Genomic DNA, 14,558 nt, shown 5'->3' with positions numbered 1-14,558 from the left:
CGATGCTGATTTTTTGCAGGTAGCTGATTATTTCAATTGTTCATGACTATGATTTGTATCAATTTATAACATGATTATTTGTCTTCTAGGGTAAGCCGGTTGCATTGGCATTGGAATCTAGGACCAATATTGTTTCCTACGGTACAATTGTCCATGTCAATGCGGATGATAAATTATTTCATGGTGTTCCATCACCCATGAGTTGCATGCATGTATCCATTGATAATGTTGTGGACAAATTAGCACATTTGTCATTTCCAATTCCAAATGCATGTAACTTGGCCAACACACTTGGTAGTAATGCAAGATGAGGTAAATGTCAATTTATATTTAAATTTAAAGTGCCATAAATAATTCGATATTGCAGCTAACATGTGTACATTTGAAATGTTTAGAAGCTTCAAAGGAAGAAAAATGTCGACCACAGAAATAACATTGGTTTGTCTTCAAGTGTGCCAAGATCTTTACATCTATTGTATTGTTATTGTAAACGTGCTCTAACCGATGAACAAAATCTATCACTACTTTTTGATCATGATTTATTTGACAAGGATTATGAACTTCTTCTGCACCTTAGACATCATTCCTTTCTATAGTTTGGATCCAATATCTGCCAATTGTATAGTTGTGTATATGTGGTAAGTCTTCTTCTTTTGTTTGTTGACCACTTAAGCTGTATAAACTTAATTAATTTAGCATATTCACATTATTCTATTGGAAATTGTAGGCATCTGTATAAAAAGATGAAAAAGATAACAAGACCGACAAGTTTAGATTTGTGAATCCACACACGATCCCATACATGCCATATGTGACCAAAATTGACAAAAACGGTAAAATCGAACACTTGAATGAAAGAGCAAGTGTTTTGGCCGAAAGACTGAGTAGTGAATCAACTAGTTTTAGTGCCACATAATGTTGGGTGAGTCAAAATTATAATATCAAATTTAATTTATTTTCGACATTTTATTGAATTGTATGCACAAATTATGTGTTTTGTGCGTAGTTACCATTGGATTCTCACTATCATCGATCCTTACAATGAGATGGTTTATTTGTTGGATTCACTTGGTTATCGAAACCGTTATGATGACTGGAAATATGTTGTGGATATGTAAGTTAATATTTTGTTTTTATGTCAAAATTAATTTAGTGAATAAAACACTCATATATTGACTGTTACTAATGTATGCATGTAACGCCCCAGATTTGACGACTGTCCTCACTGTACCAAGACGAGTCTTTCCAGCGTGCTTATGTCCTGACTCACACGCACCCTAGGAAACTTCCCAGGAGGTCACCCATCCCAAAATTTCCCCAAGTCAAGCACGCTTAACTTTGGAGTTCTTATGTGATGAGCTACCGAAAAGAAGATGCACCTTCGTGATATGAGTAGTACCAATCAAATCTTTTAAGCCCTCTTCAACTGTACAGTCCATTACATTGAACAGTCTCGGAATCCCTCTCCTTCCCGTGTAGGTCGTCGGTTCATTCATGTTCCCTCCACCTAGAAGCCTGCCAGGAGCCGCTCATTGTCCGTGCAACTGATGGCACCGGCGATCACCCCCCGCCCTCTTCGGCCCCGGGCCTCACAATGCAGGTGTGTAAGATTGTTTAATTCAAACAAGGAAAGAAAATGGAAAAAACAAGCTATATGGGAAGTAGTAAAGGTATGCATGTGTACTTGTCATTAATTAACGTTTATTTCAATTTGTGTATCAATCACTAACAAATTTTTTTAACATAGGGTCCACGACAACCAGATTCGAAACTACGTGGTTTTTATGTTATGAGATTTATGAGAGAAATGATTGAAAAAAATGCTACCAATGAGAAGAACTCAATATTTTCAATTGTAATATTCGAAATATTCTCAATATTCACAAATAATTGTGTATTTCTCATTTTTCAATGTCTTTATTGATTGTTTTTACTAATATTATCATTGTGTTTGTTCACAATTCATGAAAACAGAGTACTCTAAGGAAGAAATTGATGAAGTGCGATCCGAGTGGGCGGAATGCATACAAGATTATATTTACGAATAGGTATGCAAAGTATTGATGAAGTGCTTTGTGTTACGAATAGGTATGCAAAGTCTTGAACTGTATATTTGGTAACAATTCCAGGTAGGTTGACGAAACAGAGCTTGACGAAATAGTACTTGTCAATATTAGTTTCACATTAGTTCTAGCTTTTTAAAACATAAATGTTATAGATTTGTGAATTGATGTTATGACTTTGTTTCGAGTATATAAATGTTGTTGGTGTTGTTTGAAAATTTTTGGAATGTCCTATTTATGGGGACGTCATGCCGAAATTTCTATTTCTTCAGTATATACTAGTTATGACTTTATTTTGCGTATATAAATGTTTTTTGTGTACTCTTAATAATGTCAATATTGTTTTGATACTATCAAAACTAGGCTGCAAAATTGATATCATTATCTAATTCGATATGTTGTATACAATGTCAAAATTCACTTAGCTTTCAAATTCCTTTGTGTGGGATATATTTATTATGGGAAAACAATTTATTATCATCTCTATGCACCATTTGTGTTAGCTGTGTTTCCAGTGCATGTCTTTACTTGCAATCTCATCTCTTACATGGGGTTTTAATGGGCTTTCGATGTGTGAATTATATGCCAGGGATGAAATGGCATGGGAAAGTTTTGATGCAGAAATGTTGATGAGGTTTGAGGAGATCGAGGCCAATGATGACAAAAGATTGCAGTATATCCGTATTTTCCGTTTGGAAAATTTTGATATTGTGGGACTCTACTGCCAATTGCCACGTTGATAACGAACATTTATCAAGGTCAATTGCAGTACTAAATTCAAATTTGTAAATTTTTTGTTTATCGTTAGCATATTTTAGATGATGGATTTTGAACATAACATAGCCACGGATTTAACATGGTAAATATTTTATTTTCGATTGTTATTTTTGGTTTAATTATTATTTTTATATATTTTGTAAATTAAAAAAATTAATATAATAATTTTTACCTAATGAAAAAAATTATTAAAGACAACAGTTTTTAATTCTAGTGAAAAAAATTTAAAGACAACAGTTTTAAATTGTTGTAGATTCAACAAAATACTACGGTTTTTAGGCGTTGCAAAACTATTGTCGTTGATATAAAAAACAATGGTCCCAAAAGTGGCGAAATGGTGGTCGTTGATATAATATGACAACGGGTTAAAACTGTGGCAAAACTATTGTCAATCGTGCTAAAATACAACGGTCTATAAACGTCGCGAAACTGTTGTCGTCGTTATTAAATAACAAAGGTTTAAAATTATTGCGAAACTGTTATCGTTGATATATTATGAAAGAATTTGTGCTTGTTATTATGTGCCGCAACAGCACTCGATACACAACAAAAAAATTCACAAGCTAGACTCAAACCAGACCTCTTCGCTTGAAGACTTCAAGCATTGCAGTGCCGATCTTTGCAGGTGATTCGACCACAGTAACTCCAGCTTCTCTTAGAGTTTTGATTTTGTCTTGAGCCGTGCCCTTCCCTCCAGATACGATGGCTGCACATCCCACAAGAGGACCAAGTGTCAATTTAACAACTATGCTCCTTCCCATTGAGTTCATAAAAACAATATAGAATGCAAATAATATTTCTCATTCATCGCTCAAGTAAACCATTAAAAAACAGTTGATTGACACGAACCATTGGTTGCAGGTTATCTATCTTGAGCCTCATGAAGATATGAAGGTCTTTGACATATATAGCTTCAGAGACAATTATGCTAGCCATCTCTCGCTATCTGATATTGATGACCAATTCAAACTTTACTCTTCCCGAGTTTTCAGAACAGTATTTGACCAACAGGCGAAAGCAGGGGTTGTGCGTAATTCCGTACTACGAGCAGGTTAAATATAAGATTTTGTTTTTACCAGCTTGATCCTAGTTACAATTGCTAGAAGGGTCATATCTAGAAATTACACCCAGAACCCTGATTTTGGCGCTGAAGTAACCAAGGGCATCGTTAGTTACTTTGACCATAGAATTTGTGCATCATCGCAACACTTTCTCTTCTTGGGTTCTCTAGATGGAAATAAATTTTCTTCTACATAGCTGCACAATAGATGGTTATGCCAAAATATTATTTTACTCTTCCTGATCCTTATATTGAAATGCCAATTTAGAGAAACAGATTAGAAGGCAAAACCAAAGAATGTCACCAAGATAGTGAACCATGAAAAATGACAACCTTTCATCATAATATTCAGCTACAACATAATCAATTGAACTTCCCAATACGTGCGTAAATAAAATAATAAACAAGTCAAATCCCATTAACAAGAAGCTAAGATGAACAAAGAATCATGGGCATGAGAATGTAATCAATTGGAACTTATAGATACATTACCCCCTGCATGACCCATTCTTCTACCGGGTGGAGCAGTAAGTCCAGCAATAAAAGCAACAACGGGCTTTTCAGACCCACTTTCCTGTATCATTCAACAAATAGGAACAGGTTATTTCAAAGTTAAAATTAATAGTAACCACGATATCTCGTCATAAGTAATCATGGTCCAAAACTTTTCAAAATTAAGATATTGTACACTTGAAAAGAATAATCAGCCAAAGGCCAAAATAATGCCCTTGTTTGGTTTTGTGTTCAAATTCAATTTTCCATCCCTCAATACAAAATCAAATATTACCATCTCATTTTCAATCCCCTTTTACCAATATATATTTCCCCCCTTTTCGGATTTCCCAGCAAAATCGCTAATTTTTTATTCGATCTTTATCAAAATCACTCTATTATATATATATAGATAAAATTCTAATAAAATACATTTTTTCCAAATTTTAAAATGATTTTACATCATGAGGGACAACTATTAAACAACTACTAAACAATTTGTGACATGATTTAACATCTAAAATAAGATTTAATTTTACCATAGATTTATTTCCCTAAAATCATGATCTTAAAGTATTTCAATGGAATGACCCAAACACCAAACAAGCCAATACCTCTTCAAGCATATCAAGCTTAAGACATGAAGTGGTCTGTACGACCAATTTGCGATAAAAGTGATTATCGAAATAACCATCAAGTTGTCCTCCGCAGCTATGATTAGCATTTGCTCGCTAGACAGAAGTCCACTGCTTGTGCAGAAGACTGAAAAGGGATTAACCACAGAAAGAGTTTTCAATACTTCTTTCACTCTCACAAATCTAATTACCTTCTGTCCAACTTTGTACCACATAACTTGTTCAACTCAACTGTCGCAACCTCAATCATTTTCCAAAATATTTAACCCAATCCCATAGCATTAAGCATTTCTTAATCAAATCCTTTCCATGTTCTGATAAAATCGTATTCTGCAATTTAACTCAAAATTAGATTTCTCTCACAACTAGTTACCATACAAAATAGCATTTCTGCTCTGACTTAAAACCAACTATGATGCACTAATTCCCCGATCTTAAAAATGTTAATAAATTCCCAAATACTATAGTATAAGGACGTCAATTTTCCAGTAATCAATACTGTTGAAGAACAACCACTAGCAATTTCTTGATCAGAAGAGAGAAAAGCACATTCCAATCTCCTAGATTCGTCAGATAAAAACATATAAGCACTACAAATACCAAACAAATCTTTTCTTTTGCCTGAAAGGATAAGAGGTAAATGCAACTAGAATAGGAAACTTCTAGACAATAAGGTGGGATAGCTGTACATAAAATGACAAATATAACCCGATTATGGGCTGGGATGTCTGAATCAGTCTCCAATTGCTTTTTCTCCTTCTTCCCAGTCCCTTTTCATGTCCAAATAAGGTTCACAATAAAAAAGGCATATGATTCCACAAGGAGAAGCACACACTTCACCTCAACACTCCACTTTTCCTGTTGTTAATCCAGTATTATTTATATGCAGGATTGCGATGTTGAGAAACTCTTGAACTTGAAGGTTTAACTCAAGAAAGCTAATTTCATGACAGTTACTAGCTATGCAACCTAAAGGTAGCTTATTTCTTATATCACAGCATAAAAATTCAACACAACTAACTTAGGTTGATTATGGACATAGTTAAAGGACAGATGTCTACAAGTTTAAATGCAAGAATCAGCAATAGAATAAATGATGTAAAGAGGAAATTACAATTTGCAAATGCAGTGTTCTAAAATTCGGCTTAGGCGCCGGTCAACCACACCGAAACAGTGCAAGTCAGCCAGCCTTGGCGGCAAGGACTGCTAGACGGACAATTAGGGCTTTTAGGTTGGTTTTTTGGCTTTTTTTATTTCAAAAACCTTTTTTAAGCTTTTAATTTAAATTAAAAATCCAATTAAAAATGAAAGGTCATTTTTTTATAAGCCCTAAAACAAATTCCAACAAGAAATGCGATTTGTTGACTTGTCCTAACACACCAAAGTGAGAGAATTTCATGAGGATTATTTTCTATCCGAAGAAGAAGAGGAATTTGAGTTTGTGTCCGATGATGAATAAGTTGTTGAAAATTATGGAGAAGAAATTGAGTAAATATGTGATATTCTATTAGTTGTATAATTTTTAAGGCATTTTAAATTTGATTTATTTTGTCAGAGTTATATTATGTGATTTATTATGTTGATAACGTGGAATCCGTCTAGCGACGCCTAATCCCTGCCTAGGAGTCCTAGGCACTAGTCTGGTGCCTGATTAAGTATCTAGCGAATTTTAGAACCTTAAAAAGATGCAAGAGACCAAAAAATCCACGTATAGTGGAGACAATCAATGGTTCAGCACCATGGGTATAATAGAATCCTGCTGGCTTAAAAGGTGTCAAGTGTCAACATAAACTTTTCTGAAAAACGCAAAAAATTGTTTAAATTGGCAAACTAGGGACTGTGACCAGAACACACCTCCAATTGGGATATATCACAGGATGTTCTTTTCATGTGATCATTTAGTTGTAAGGCTTGGTCCTAACCTTTATAAGCGCCGCAGCATCCTCCTCTGCTGTGCCACCAATCTCACCAATAAGAACAATTCCTGAAAGTGAAGAAATGTAAATGAAGCAACAGTAACAAGAAAGCTAACGAAAAGTGGACCTGCATAAAGACACTTGTATAAAGAAAAGAGATGTGAAAGATAAGAATAAGAACCCAAACCATCAATTTCTTATTTCCAACTACAGTGCTATTCCGAGACATAATATCAGATTGACTTCTATTTCTTTTGCAGAACTAACTGACCTGGCAGAAGTTATTACCACAACATATATAGTAGTTAAACAAGTTAAGTATTGAACTGTGATTTTTAAAAAAAAATATTACCGCCTTCTTGAAAAATTTCTTAATTTCTAATCACTATATTCTAACTTAAAAGGGAACATGTTTAACGAGCAGCATATAATAAGTAATGGTTATGCCATAGCTATAGAGTGTTAGCTGTCCCCATAACATGAAGCCTTTTTTATGAGTTTTATGTTTTCTAAGATGACTAAAGTCAAGCACCTAAAATCTTCAGTTCAACATAAAGGCAAGAAATGCATCATCAATCCATAATGGTGAAAGAAAAACATCTCAAATGCATGGATCACAAAATTGGCAATTTTTGTATTTGGAGATGTTATTTGTGGTACCTACAATAGGTCTAATTCAACAGTTTACAGGCCCTGAAAACGAGGGATGACATGTCAAGTCGAATGTCTTGATACCTTTTACAACCACACAAGGATGACTTGTGAAGGGAATGAATTTTTTCAATAGGACTGTTTGTTTTCTCCCTTGCACAAAGGAGACGTACCTATTTTTTTTGGATAAGAAACGATATTTTATTTATTAATAAAATTAGTTAAAAAAATTAACCAGAGGTCCACATCATGTGAATTGAGATCCAGATTCAAAATATATTAACATAATACTAGACTCCATTTCCTATACAAATGTGAAACCGAGAACGATTTAAACTCTACAATCTTTGACTCCAGCATAAAACCCTGAATTTAATCTTGTCTCAGCACTCCTAAGTCGAGTCTTCTTGATCTTCAAAGATCCTCTAATTCGTCTCCGTCCACACAGACCAGCTCAAACAATGAACCACCAAATTCCAAAAAATTATGCCCCTCTTCCCCAAATCTCGTCCGAGATCGACCTCGAATAAATCCTAAGTTGATCTAGGAGATACCCAAATCAAGTCAAACTCCGCCAAATTTTTAAACCAAAGACAATGTGAGAAAGGACAATGGATGATCAAATGGTCTTAAGTAGACAGCCTCTATCCGAAATAAAAAACACCAATTTGGACAAAGAGAACAAGAAGGGAACCTTTTTGCAACATATCAAACAACGGTAATTTCCTAGCACTGCAATCCACGAGAATACTTGCATCTTGGATGGAATAGGCGCTTTCCAAATTGTTTTATGAATAGGAAAAGAAGGAAAACTAGAATCTAAAAAGAAAGACTCAAAAGAAAGGTTTCACTGATATTTTCCTTCTGCACCCTCAATCAATCTGACAATCTCTAAAGACTCGATCAAAGAAATTAACTCAATTGCCTCATCATCCTTGAGACCCCGTCGAAAATAAAAATTCTAAGAAATAGCAGAAGAGTTGAATGAAAAATTGAATTGTGCAAAGTAAGAAATATGATGATTATGGACCGTGAAATCTGGAATAAAGACGGATAGAGTTCCTGAAAAGAAGAATTCACATACAATCTATCTTCTCAAAACCTAATCTTATCACCCCTTGGCCACCGTTCTCACTGTATAAATTTCCATGGGCATATGAAGGTAACACTTCATGCAATATCCGCGTCCCAGCAGTTATTTTGCGTCCCATATTTGTTATCAACAATCCTTTTCCATAACAACTCTCCCTCACTAGAAACTCTCCACCATCATTTCCCAAATAAAGCCTTGTTCCTCGAATAAATATTAAAAATACCCAAAGCCCCTCACTAGAAAATCTTACCTAATTGTTCACAATGAGAAAAAGCTATTCCTCGTCAAATAGTAGGAAATGGTCAAGGAAATTAATAAAGAAGATACAAAGTGAACAAGTTACTTGTCCTTCCTTGATTCCTATTCTCACCAAATAACCCTTAACTAAGAACCTTCTACACAAGTTCATCACGACAAGACCCAGAGACATGGAGGGATCTTAGATGTTTAACCGTGATTAAATACTTATTACAGATTAAGAATCACAACCAAACTCTAATGTCAAGATACTTACACTTGTCCTAGAAAAACCATAAAGATAGCATTAAATACTTATTACAGATTAAGAATCACAACCAAACTCTAATGTCAAGATACTTACACTTGTCCTAGAAAAACCATAAAGATAGCATCACATAATCAAACAGCCGTCTAAAATGGGAGGAAGTTGCAAAAAATAAGGAAACCTGGTTTTAAATTACCTTCTGTCTGTGGATCCACAAGAAATTTCTCTAAACAATCAACAAAATTTGTTCCATTGAAAGGATCCCCACCAATTCCCACGCATGTTGACTGCCCTAGCCCAACAGCAGTTGTTTGGAAAACCTAGAAAATATGCATTTAAGAAAGTAATTCACATTGTTTTAAGCAGTATTTAAAAAAATAAAATATACTGTAAACACGAACAAAAGAATAGGGGTAGGCCAGAAAAATGAATAAGAATAAGATAACAGTACCCAGAAAAATGAATCTTACCGCTTCATAAGTCAATGTACCAGAACGTGAAACAATTCCAATTCGTCCTGGTTTGTGAATGTAACCAGGCATAATTCCGATTTTGCACTCCCCGGGCTTGATAATGCCAGGACAATTTGGATTAATTAGCCGAGTTTTTGTTTGCTTATTAAAAGCAGCCTTCAAACGAACCTGTAATGGTGAAAAACAAAACCTTCAAACATAGTTGTCAATAGCTAGCGTGATAGCAGCGATAGAGTAAAGCAAAGCTACAAAACATTTTTTTAAAAGTAACGCAATCCATTTTGCACAATTTTTAGGCCCAATTCTATTTCAATTAAACAATGCTTCTATTATGTTTCAATCTTTTGTGCTTCTCCCAATCAACCCTAACATAAACCCTACAATGCTCTCCTCTTCTGTTGCTCGTGGCTCGCTGAACTTCGGGCTGTCGGTCACCGGATTTATATAAAAAAAATGCAACTCCATTCCAAGAAAAGGAATAGATTTGGTGTTCGTTAAGTATAACAGAGCTCAGAGGCGTAAATACAATAGTCGTGATACCATCGATCCATCATATTGAGTGAAGTAAATGATGTCAATGAATGGTTGGTAAGGAGACTGGAGGATGAAGAGCCTAATTTTGTTCATGATGGATATAATTTGACTCGGCAAGATGTTGCAGATGTTGTTGGAGTAGATGAACTCCTCATACATTGAGGAAATCCAAAAGGGCCTCGAAGGCGACCCCTACATCTATGCGGGCTTCAAAGCCGACCACATCCACACCAACGGAAGCTCGAAAGCGGCCACATCTAAGTTTAGAGGGAAAAGGCCAATAGGAACATCTACTATACTTAATCTTGTAGATGAAGAGGATGAATTCGACTTTAATGAAGAAAGTTAGAAGAGAATGATGCCGAGCGTTATAAAATTTCAAATGAAGAAAATGACCCGATCTTGATGAAGAAGATGAAGATGAACTTTAGATTAAGTTTTTTCTAGTTTTAGAATTGAGGTTTTATATGTTTTAAACTTATATATTTATTACCTAAGCATGAATTGTTGAATTGATGCTACTATATACTATATGTTATATATTTATATATTTGTGACACTTTACTTTCAAATAGCCCTCGCTAAGCTATGCGCTATAACGGGCAACCTTTGCGCTACTGGGCGCTACGCGCGATTGACAACTATGCCTTCAAATAACAATTATATCAGCTAAGAAAATTAGGTAGATACATCATCCACGAGTCGCACACACTAGACTTGATCGATGACATAGAACAATGAAAAACAAAAATTTAAATAGTCAGGCTATTAAGTTCTTAGAACACCAACTTTGAACCATGTTAAGGTTTCACTTCACCAAAACAATTATCAAACCCTCTCCTTTTTCCACATCAAACCACATCACCAATCAGAACTGAGTAGGCCAGATACATTATGCAAGCCAATACTTGTGCCCAATATTTCCAAGTCAAACAAGTTTTCTTCATGGTAGTTTTGAGAGCCATGTGTTTCTCGACAGAAAAAATGTGAAATCGACACATGTCAATATCTCTTGTTTTTTTTAAAAAAAAATTGCTATCTCATTTCAAGTGCACTCATATTATCATTATAAAGAATAGTTTATTCCAACAAATTTGAAACAACTAATAGTCGCATGAAATACTTACATTACAACACAAACTATTTTCCGGAATTATATATGGTAAGAGGAACTCAATTCAAACAAACTCCAACAAATAACAAAAAGATCAATAGCCTGTAAATCGCTATCACGACATTAATTATTCTTAAAATGCATAAAAGTCTACAACAGGTAAACCTCAATACTGGAAATGGTTAGAGAATCGAACACCTTTTATGTATTTATTGGAAATGGTTCAAAAATTGTACATTTTTATATATTTATTGACAATGAAAAATAGAAGTGCAGAAAAAAAACGCCATTACCATGTCATGTTGGGGTATTCCCTCTGTTATGCAAACAACCAAATCTAGTTCAGCATCCATAGCCTCCATAATAGCTTTAGCAGCAAAAGGTGGAGGGACGTAAATAACCGATGCATTAGCCTTAGTTTCAGCTTTTGCTTCTGCTACAGAGTTGAAAACAGGAATCCCTAAGTGCTCCGTTCCACCCTTTTTAGGAGTAACACCTCCAACCTATGTGCAAACAGAATCAATCTATGAGAATATGAAGCAATACTAGTTTCTGTATGCGTAGTTCTCGTCCCATGTCAACAGACAAACCAATAATTAATTATTTGTGGGGAATGTCAAGAGTATTCATTATGGACTCATAGTTATTTTGGATGCAAGGCGCACTAAAGCGCTAGGGTACCCTGGAGCGCACTAAAACGCTAGAGTACCCTGGAGCCTAAGGCGCAAGACACAAGGTGAAACACACGTTCATCGAAGTAAAGCGTATTTGGCATAAATTTTAAAATTTGATATATATAAATTGATTTATACTATAAATCTAAAATATTACATAAATTAAATATTTTTCACAAAGATAGCAAACATTATAAATAAAATTTCATTGATAGATAATGTACCGTAAATGATAATCAGAAAAAAAAAACTTTCATTATCTAAAATTCATTAAGAAGTCATCAATTCAAAGTATATTAAAAAAAAACTTCAAATATTAATTTAAATAATCAAATTCATCATCATCATCATCATCATCATCATCATCATCATCATCTTCGTCGTCATCTTCCAAAACCATTGTGAGGCATGAGTGTAAAATAAATTAGATCTAAATCATCAAATTCTTATTTGTCTTCCTCTACTATATCATTATCATCACAGGTGGAAGATGATAGTAAAGGTTTGCTGAGAAGACTTCTGAACTGTCTAATAAAAAAGTCTTACATAAATAAGTAACAATAGGGTTTTTTTTTGTCATTAGATAGCCATGAGCGTTGCTAATTGGCTTCAAAATTGGTTGAGTTCGAGTTAATTATTGTTTATTTACAAAATATCAACTCACTTCTTTAAAGTGTACGCTTTTGCGCCTCTCAGATGCCTCGCGCCTGGGCAGAGGTGCGTGCTATAAGCGCTGTGCGCCTTGTTGGGCATGTCGCCTAGGCGCAGCCAGGCGCACGTTTTTAATAACAATGCATGGACTTAAATAAATTATATTATGAACAAATACATACGAGCATATAAGTGAAACACCATTGGTGCAACTAGAGTGTCTGAAAAAGATAAATGATTATCCAAGCAAATTTAGTTTAATAGTTGAATTTTCACTTTACTACACTTCATCATGGCAAGAGTCACATTCAAAGTATCAATTAAAATTCTCAGTTGAACTCCCCAATCCAATTAATTCCACGTGGCATATAAAACAGGAAAAGTAAGTTAGGTATGAGTTATATAAATGTTAAAAACCATTGCACAAGTTTAATTTGTGCAAATATGTTAAGACAAACGATAATAGTGTGGTTTTTTATATATGTTCATTATATGCATATGAATGTAATTCAAGCTCCACCAAACCACTTACCGTTGGTTCAGATCATAAATATACTCAAAATACAAAGGTTTGTCCTATTACACCTTCTAGTGCTTATATGTTTTATTCGTACAGCATCTTTCCATCAAAAGTACAGATTATATTTTCATATTTATGACACTTTGTTTTTCTATGCCAAGTTTATCATGCTTGATCCAGGTGGAAGTAAAGTTCACCAGTCCCTGGTGACCAAGGCACCAAAAATTTACATACATCCGATTCTCAGCATCTAAACCCGTAGCATTTCACATTTCTAGAAGGATCCACATATGCCAATTCATTCTGCAGAGGAAAGGTAAAAAAAAAATAATAAATAAAAGAAAATGCATCAAAATCAAAGCGAATCAAAGCTACTGGAGTCGAGAGCATAAATACCATCTTGGTGCCGTATTCGATCGCCTGCTCGGTGTGGAAGGTACCATTCTTTCCGGTGATCCCTTGGCAAATTACGCGGGTGTTCTTATCCACGAAGACGCCGGGCGGAGGCGGAGGCGATCCAAAACTGCGGTGCTGCTGCTGCTGCTTAGGGCAAAGCGCCCGCGACGAAAAATTGCCGATCAGTCTCTTAGCGGCCTAGGCGGGACATGGTGGCAGCTGCCTTCTGTTGTTGATCTGTTGAAATTCTTGTTGGTGACTTCAAATTTGGATGCTTTTGGGCAATGGCAATAGCAACAGGATCACAAAAAAATTGACCCATTATATAAGAACGAAAATTAATCGAAATAATAGTTCAAATATATTTAAATAATCCATGATATTTAAAAAAAAAAAAAGGACATTTTTAATGAAAATATGAGAAATACTTTTAGTGTGACATGCAAAATATATACATAGCTGATTATTTGTTATATTTGGGTGTAAGTGTAATACAAATCATAAATTTTCAATGGAGTCATTATTGGATCATAAATCTAACGTTTTGGAAAATTATATGTTGCACACCTTAGTTCTTTAAAAGTGATATAACAACGTTTCGGTTTGTTTGGGCTTTGACCTCAATGTGAGGTAGTTTCTTTTCTAGAAGATTTGTTTTTTCATTTACTACAACTTTCATGTTGAATATTTTTTTTTCTGATTTTCAACATATCAATTGTCGGGATTAAATCGTTCGCAAGTGCAAGATTTCACTTTTTAATAAAATGTTTTTGACTACAAGTATTCATGATGGTCGAGTAAATCAGGCGAGCTAGATGGACGATTTACTTTGGCCGAGCAGGTATTCCTCCTTTGGAATGTTGGAGACCGAGCAGATGGTACCCGGGATGAAAGATCTGTGCACTTTAAGAATAAAGTAAACGTTAGTGAGATGACGAAAGTTTTTTCTGTTTGGACTATTTCGACGCTCAAATAAGACAAATATTTACGTAAAGGAAAGTGCA

At 34.8% G+C, this 14,558-nt stretch overlaps 2 protein-coding genes and 1 long non-coding RNA gene across 6 annotated transcripts; 2 read left to right on the top strand and 1 right to left on the bottom strand.

The window, feature by feature from the left end:
- Window positions 1–270: 270 nt before the first annotated feature.
- On the top strand, window positions 271–891 carry LOC140817322 (uncharacterized). Its single transcript, XR_012114749.1, has 3 exons — window positions 271–312; window positions 396–638; window positions 728–891. It is a non-coding gene; the product is annotated as an uncharacterized lncRNA (long non-coding RNA).
- A 105-nt stretch (window positions 892–996) lies between these two features.
- LOC140817025 (uncharacterized) lies at window positions 997–2,895 on the top strand. 4 transcript variants are annotated; one of them, XM_073176582.1, is made up of 5 exons: window positions 997–1,114; window positions 1,601–1,670; window positions 1,748–1,855; window positions 1,975–2,048; window positions 2,685–2,895. In XM_073176582.1, exons 1-5 carry the CDS (start codon window positions 1,047–1,049, stop codon window positions 2,701–2,703), a joined length of 339 nt encoding a protein of 112 aa, XP_073032683.1. In that variant the 5' UTR covers window positions 997–1,046; the 3' UTR covers window positions 2,704–2,895. The 4 variants fall into 4 exon arrangements, with proteins under 4 accessions (XP_073032683.1, XP_073032681.1, XP_073032684.1 ...); XM_073176580.1 differs by having other exon boundaries at window positions 2,653–2,895; XM_073176583.1 differs by lacking the exon at window positions 2,685–2,895 and adding an exon at window positions 2,130–2,641.
- Window positions 2,896–3,294: 399 nt separating this feature from the next.
- On the bottom strand, window positions 3,295–14,233 carry LOC140816151 (succinate--CoA ligase [ADP-forming] subunit alpha-2, mitochondrial-like). Its single transcript, XM_073175228.1, has 8 exons — window positions 14,174–14,233; window positions 13,555–13,752; window positions 11,607–11,816; window positions 9,663–9,833; window positions 9,389–9,512; window positions 6,950–7,011; window positions 4,393–4,474; window positions 3,295–3,546 (listed from the first exon to the last, which is right to left on the bottom strand). Exons 1-8 carry the CDS (start codon window positions 14,231–14,233, stop codon window positions 3,410–3,412), a joined length of 1,044 nt encoding a protein of 347 aa, XP_073031329.1. The 3' UTR covers window positions 3,295–3,409.
- Window positions 14,234–14,558: the final 325 nt, after the last annotated feature.

Source organism: Primulina eburnea, chromosome 16, assembly GCF_022965805.1.
Source record: "Primulina eburnea isolate SZY01 chromosome 16, ASM2296580v1, whole genome shotgun sequence".
NCBI classification, from domain to species: Eukaryota; Viridiplantae; Streptophyta; class Magnoliopsida; order Lamiales; family Gesneriaceae; genus Primulina; species Primulina eburnea.
This window is presented reverse-complemented; position numbering and strand designations above follow the sequence as displayed.

Excerpts from the sequence above, each read along its gene's own strand:
- LOC140817025 (XM_073176580.1), top strand. The coding sequence starts at position 1,047 with ATGGTTTATTTGTTGGATTCACTTGGTTATCGAAACCGTTATGATGAC. Across the intron at positions 1,115-1,600 it reads TGGAAATATGTTGTGGATAT|GTGTGTAAGATTGTTTAATT; the intron begins GTAAGTTAATAT and ends CTCACAATGCAG. Across the intron at positions 1,856-1,974 it reads AGAACTCAATATTTTCAATT|AGTACTCTAAGGAAGAAATT; the intron begins GTAATATTCGAA and ends TCATGAAAACAG.
- LOC140816151 (XM_073175228.1), bottom strand. The coding sequence starts at position 14,233 with ATGAAAGTTGTAGTAAATGAAAAAACAAATCTTCTAGAAAAGAAACTA. Across the intron at positions 9,513-9,662 it reads GTACATTGACTTATGAAGCG|GTTTTCCAAACAACTGCTGT; the intron begins GTAAGATTCATT and ends CATATTTTCTAG. Across the intron at positions 4,475-6,949 it reads ATGCTGCGGCGCTTATAAAG|GAAAGTGGGTCTGAAAAGCC; the intron begins GTTAGGACCAAG and ends TGAATGATACAG.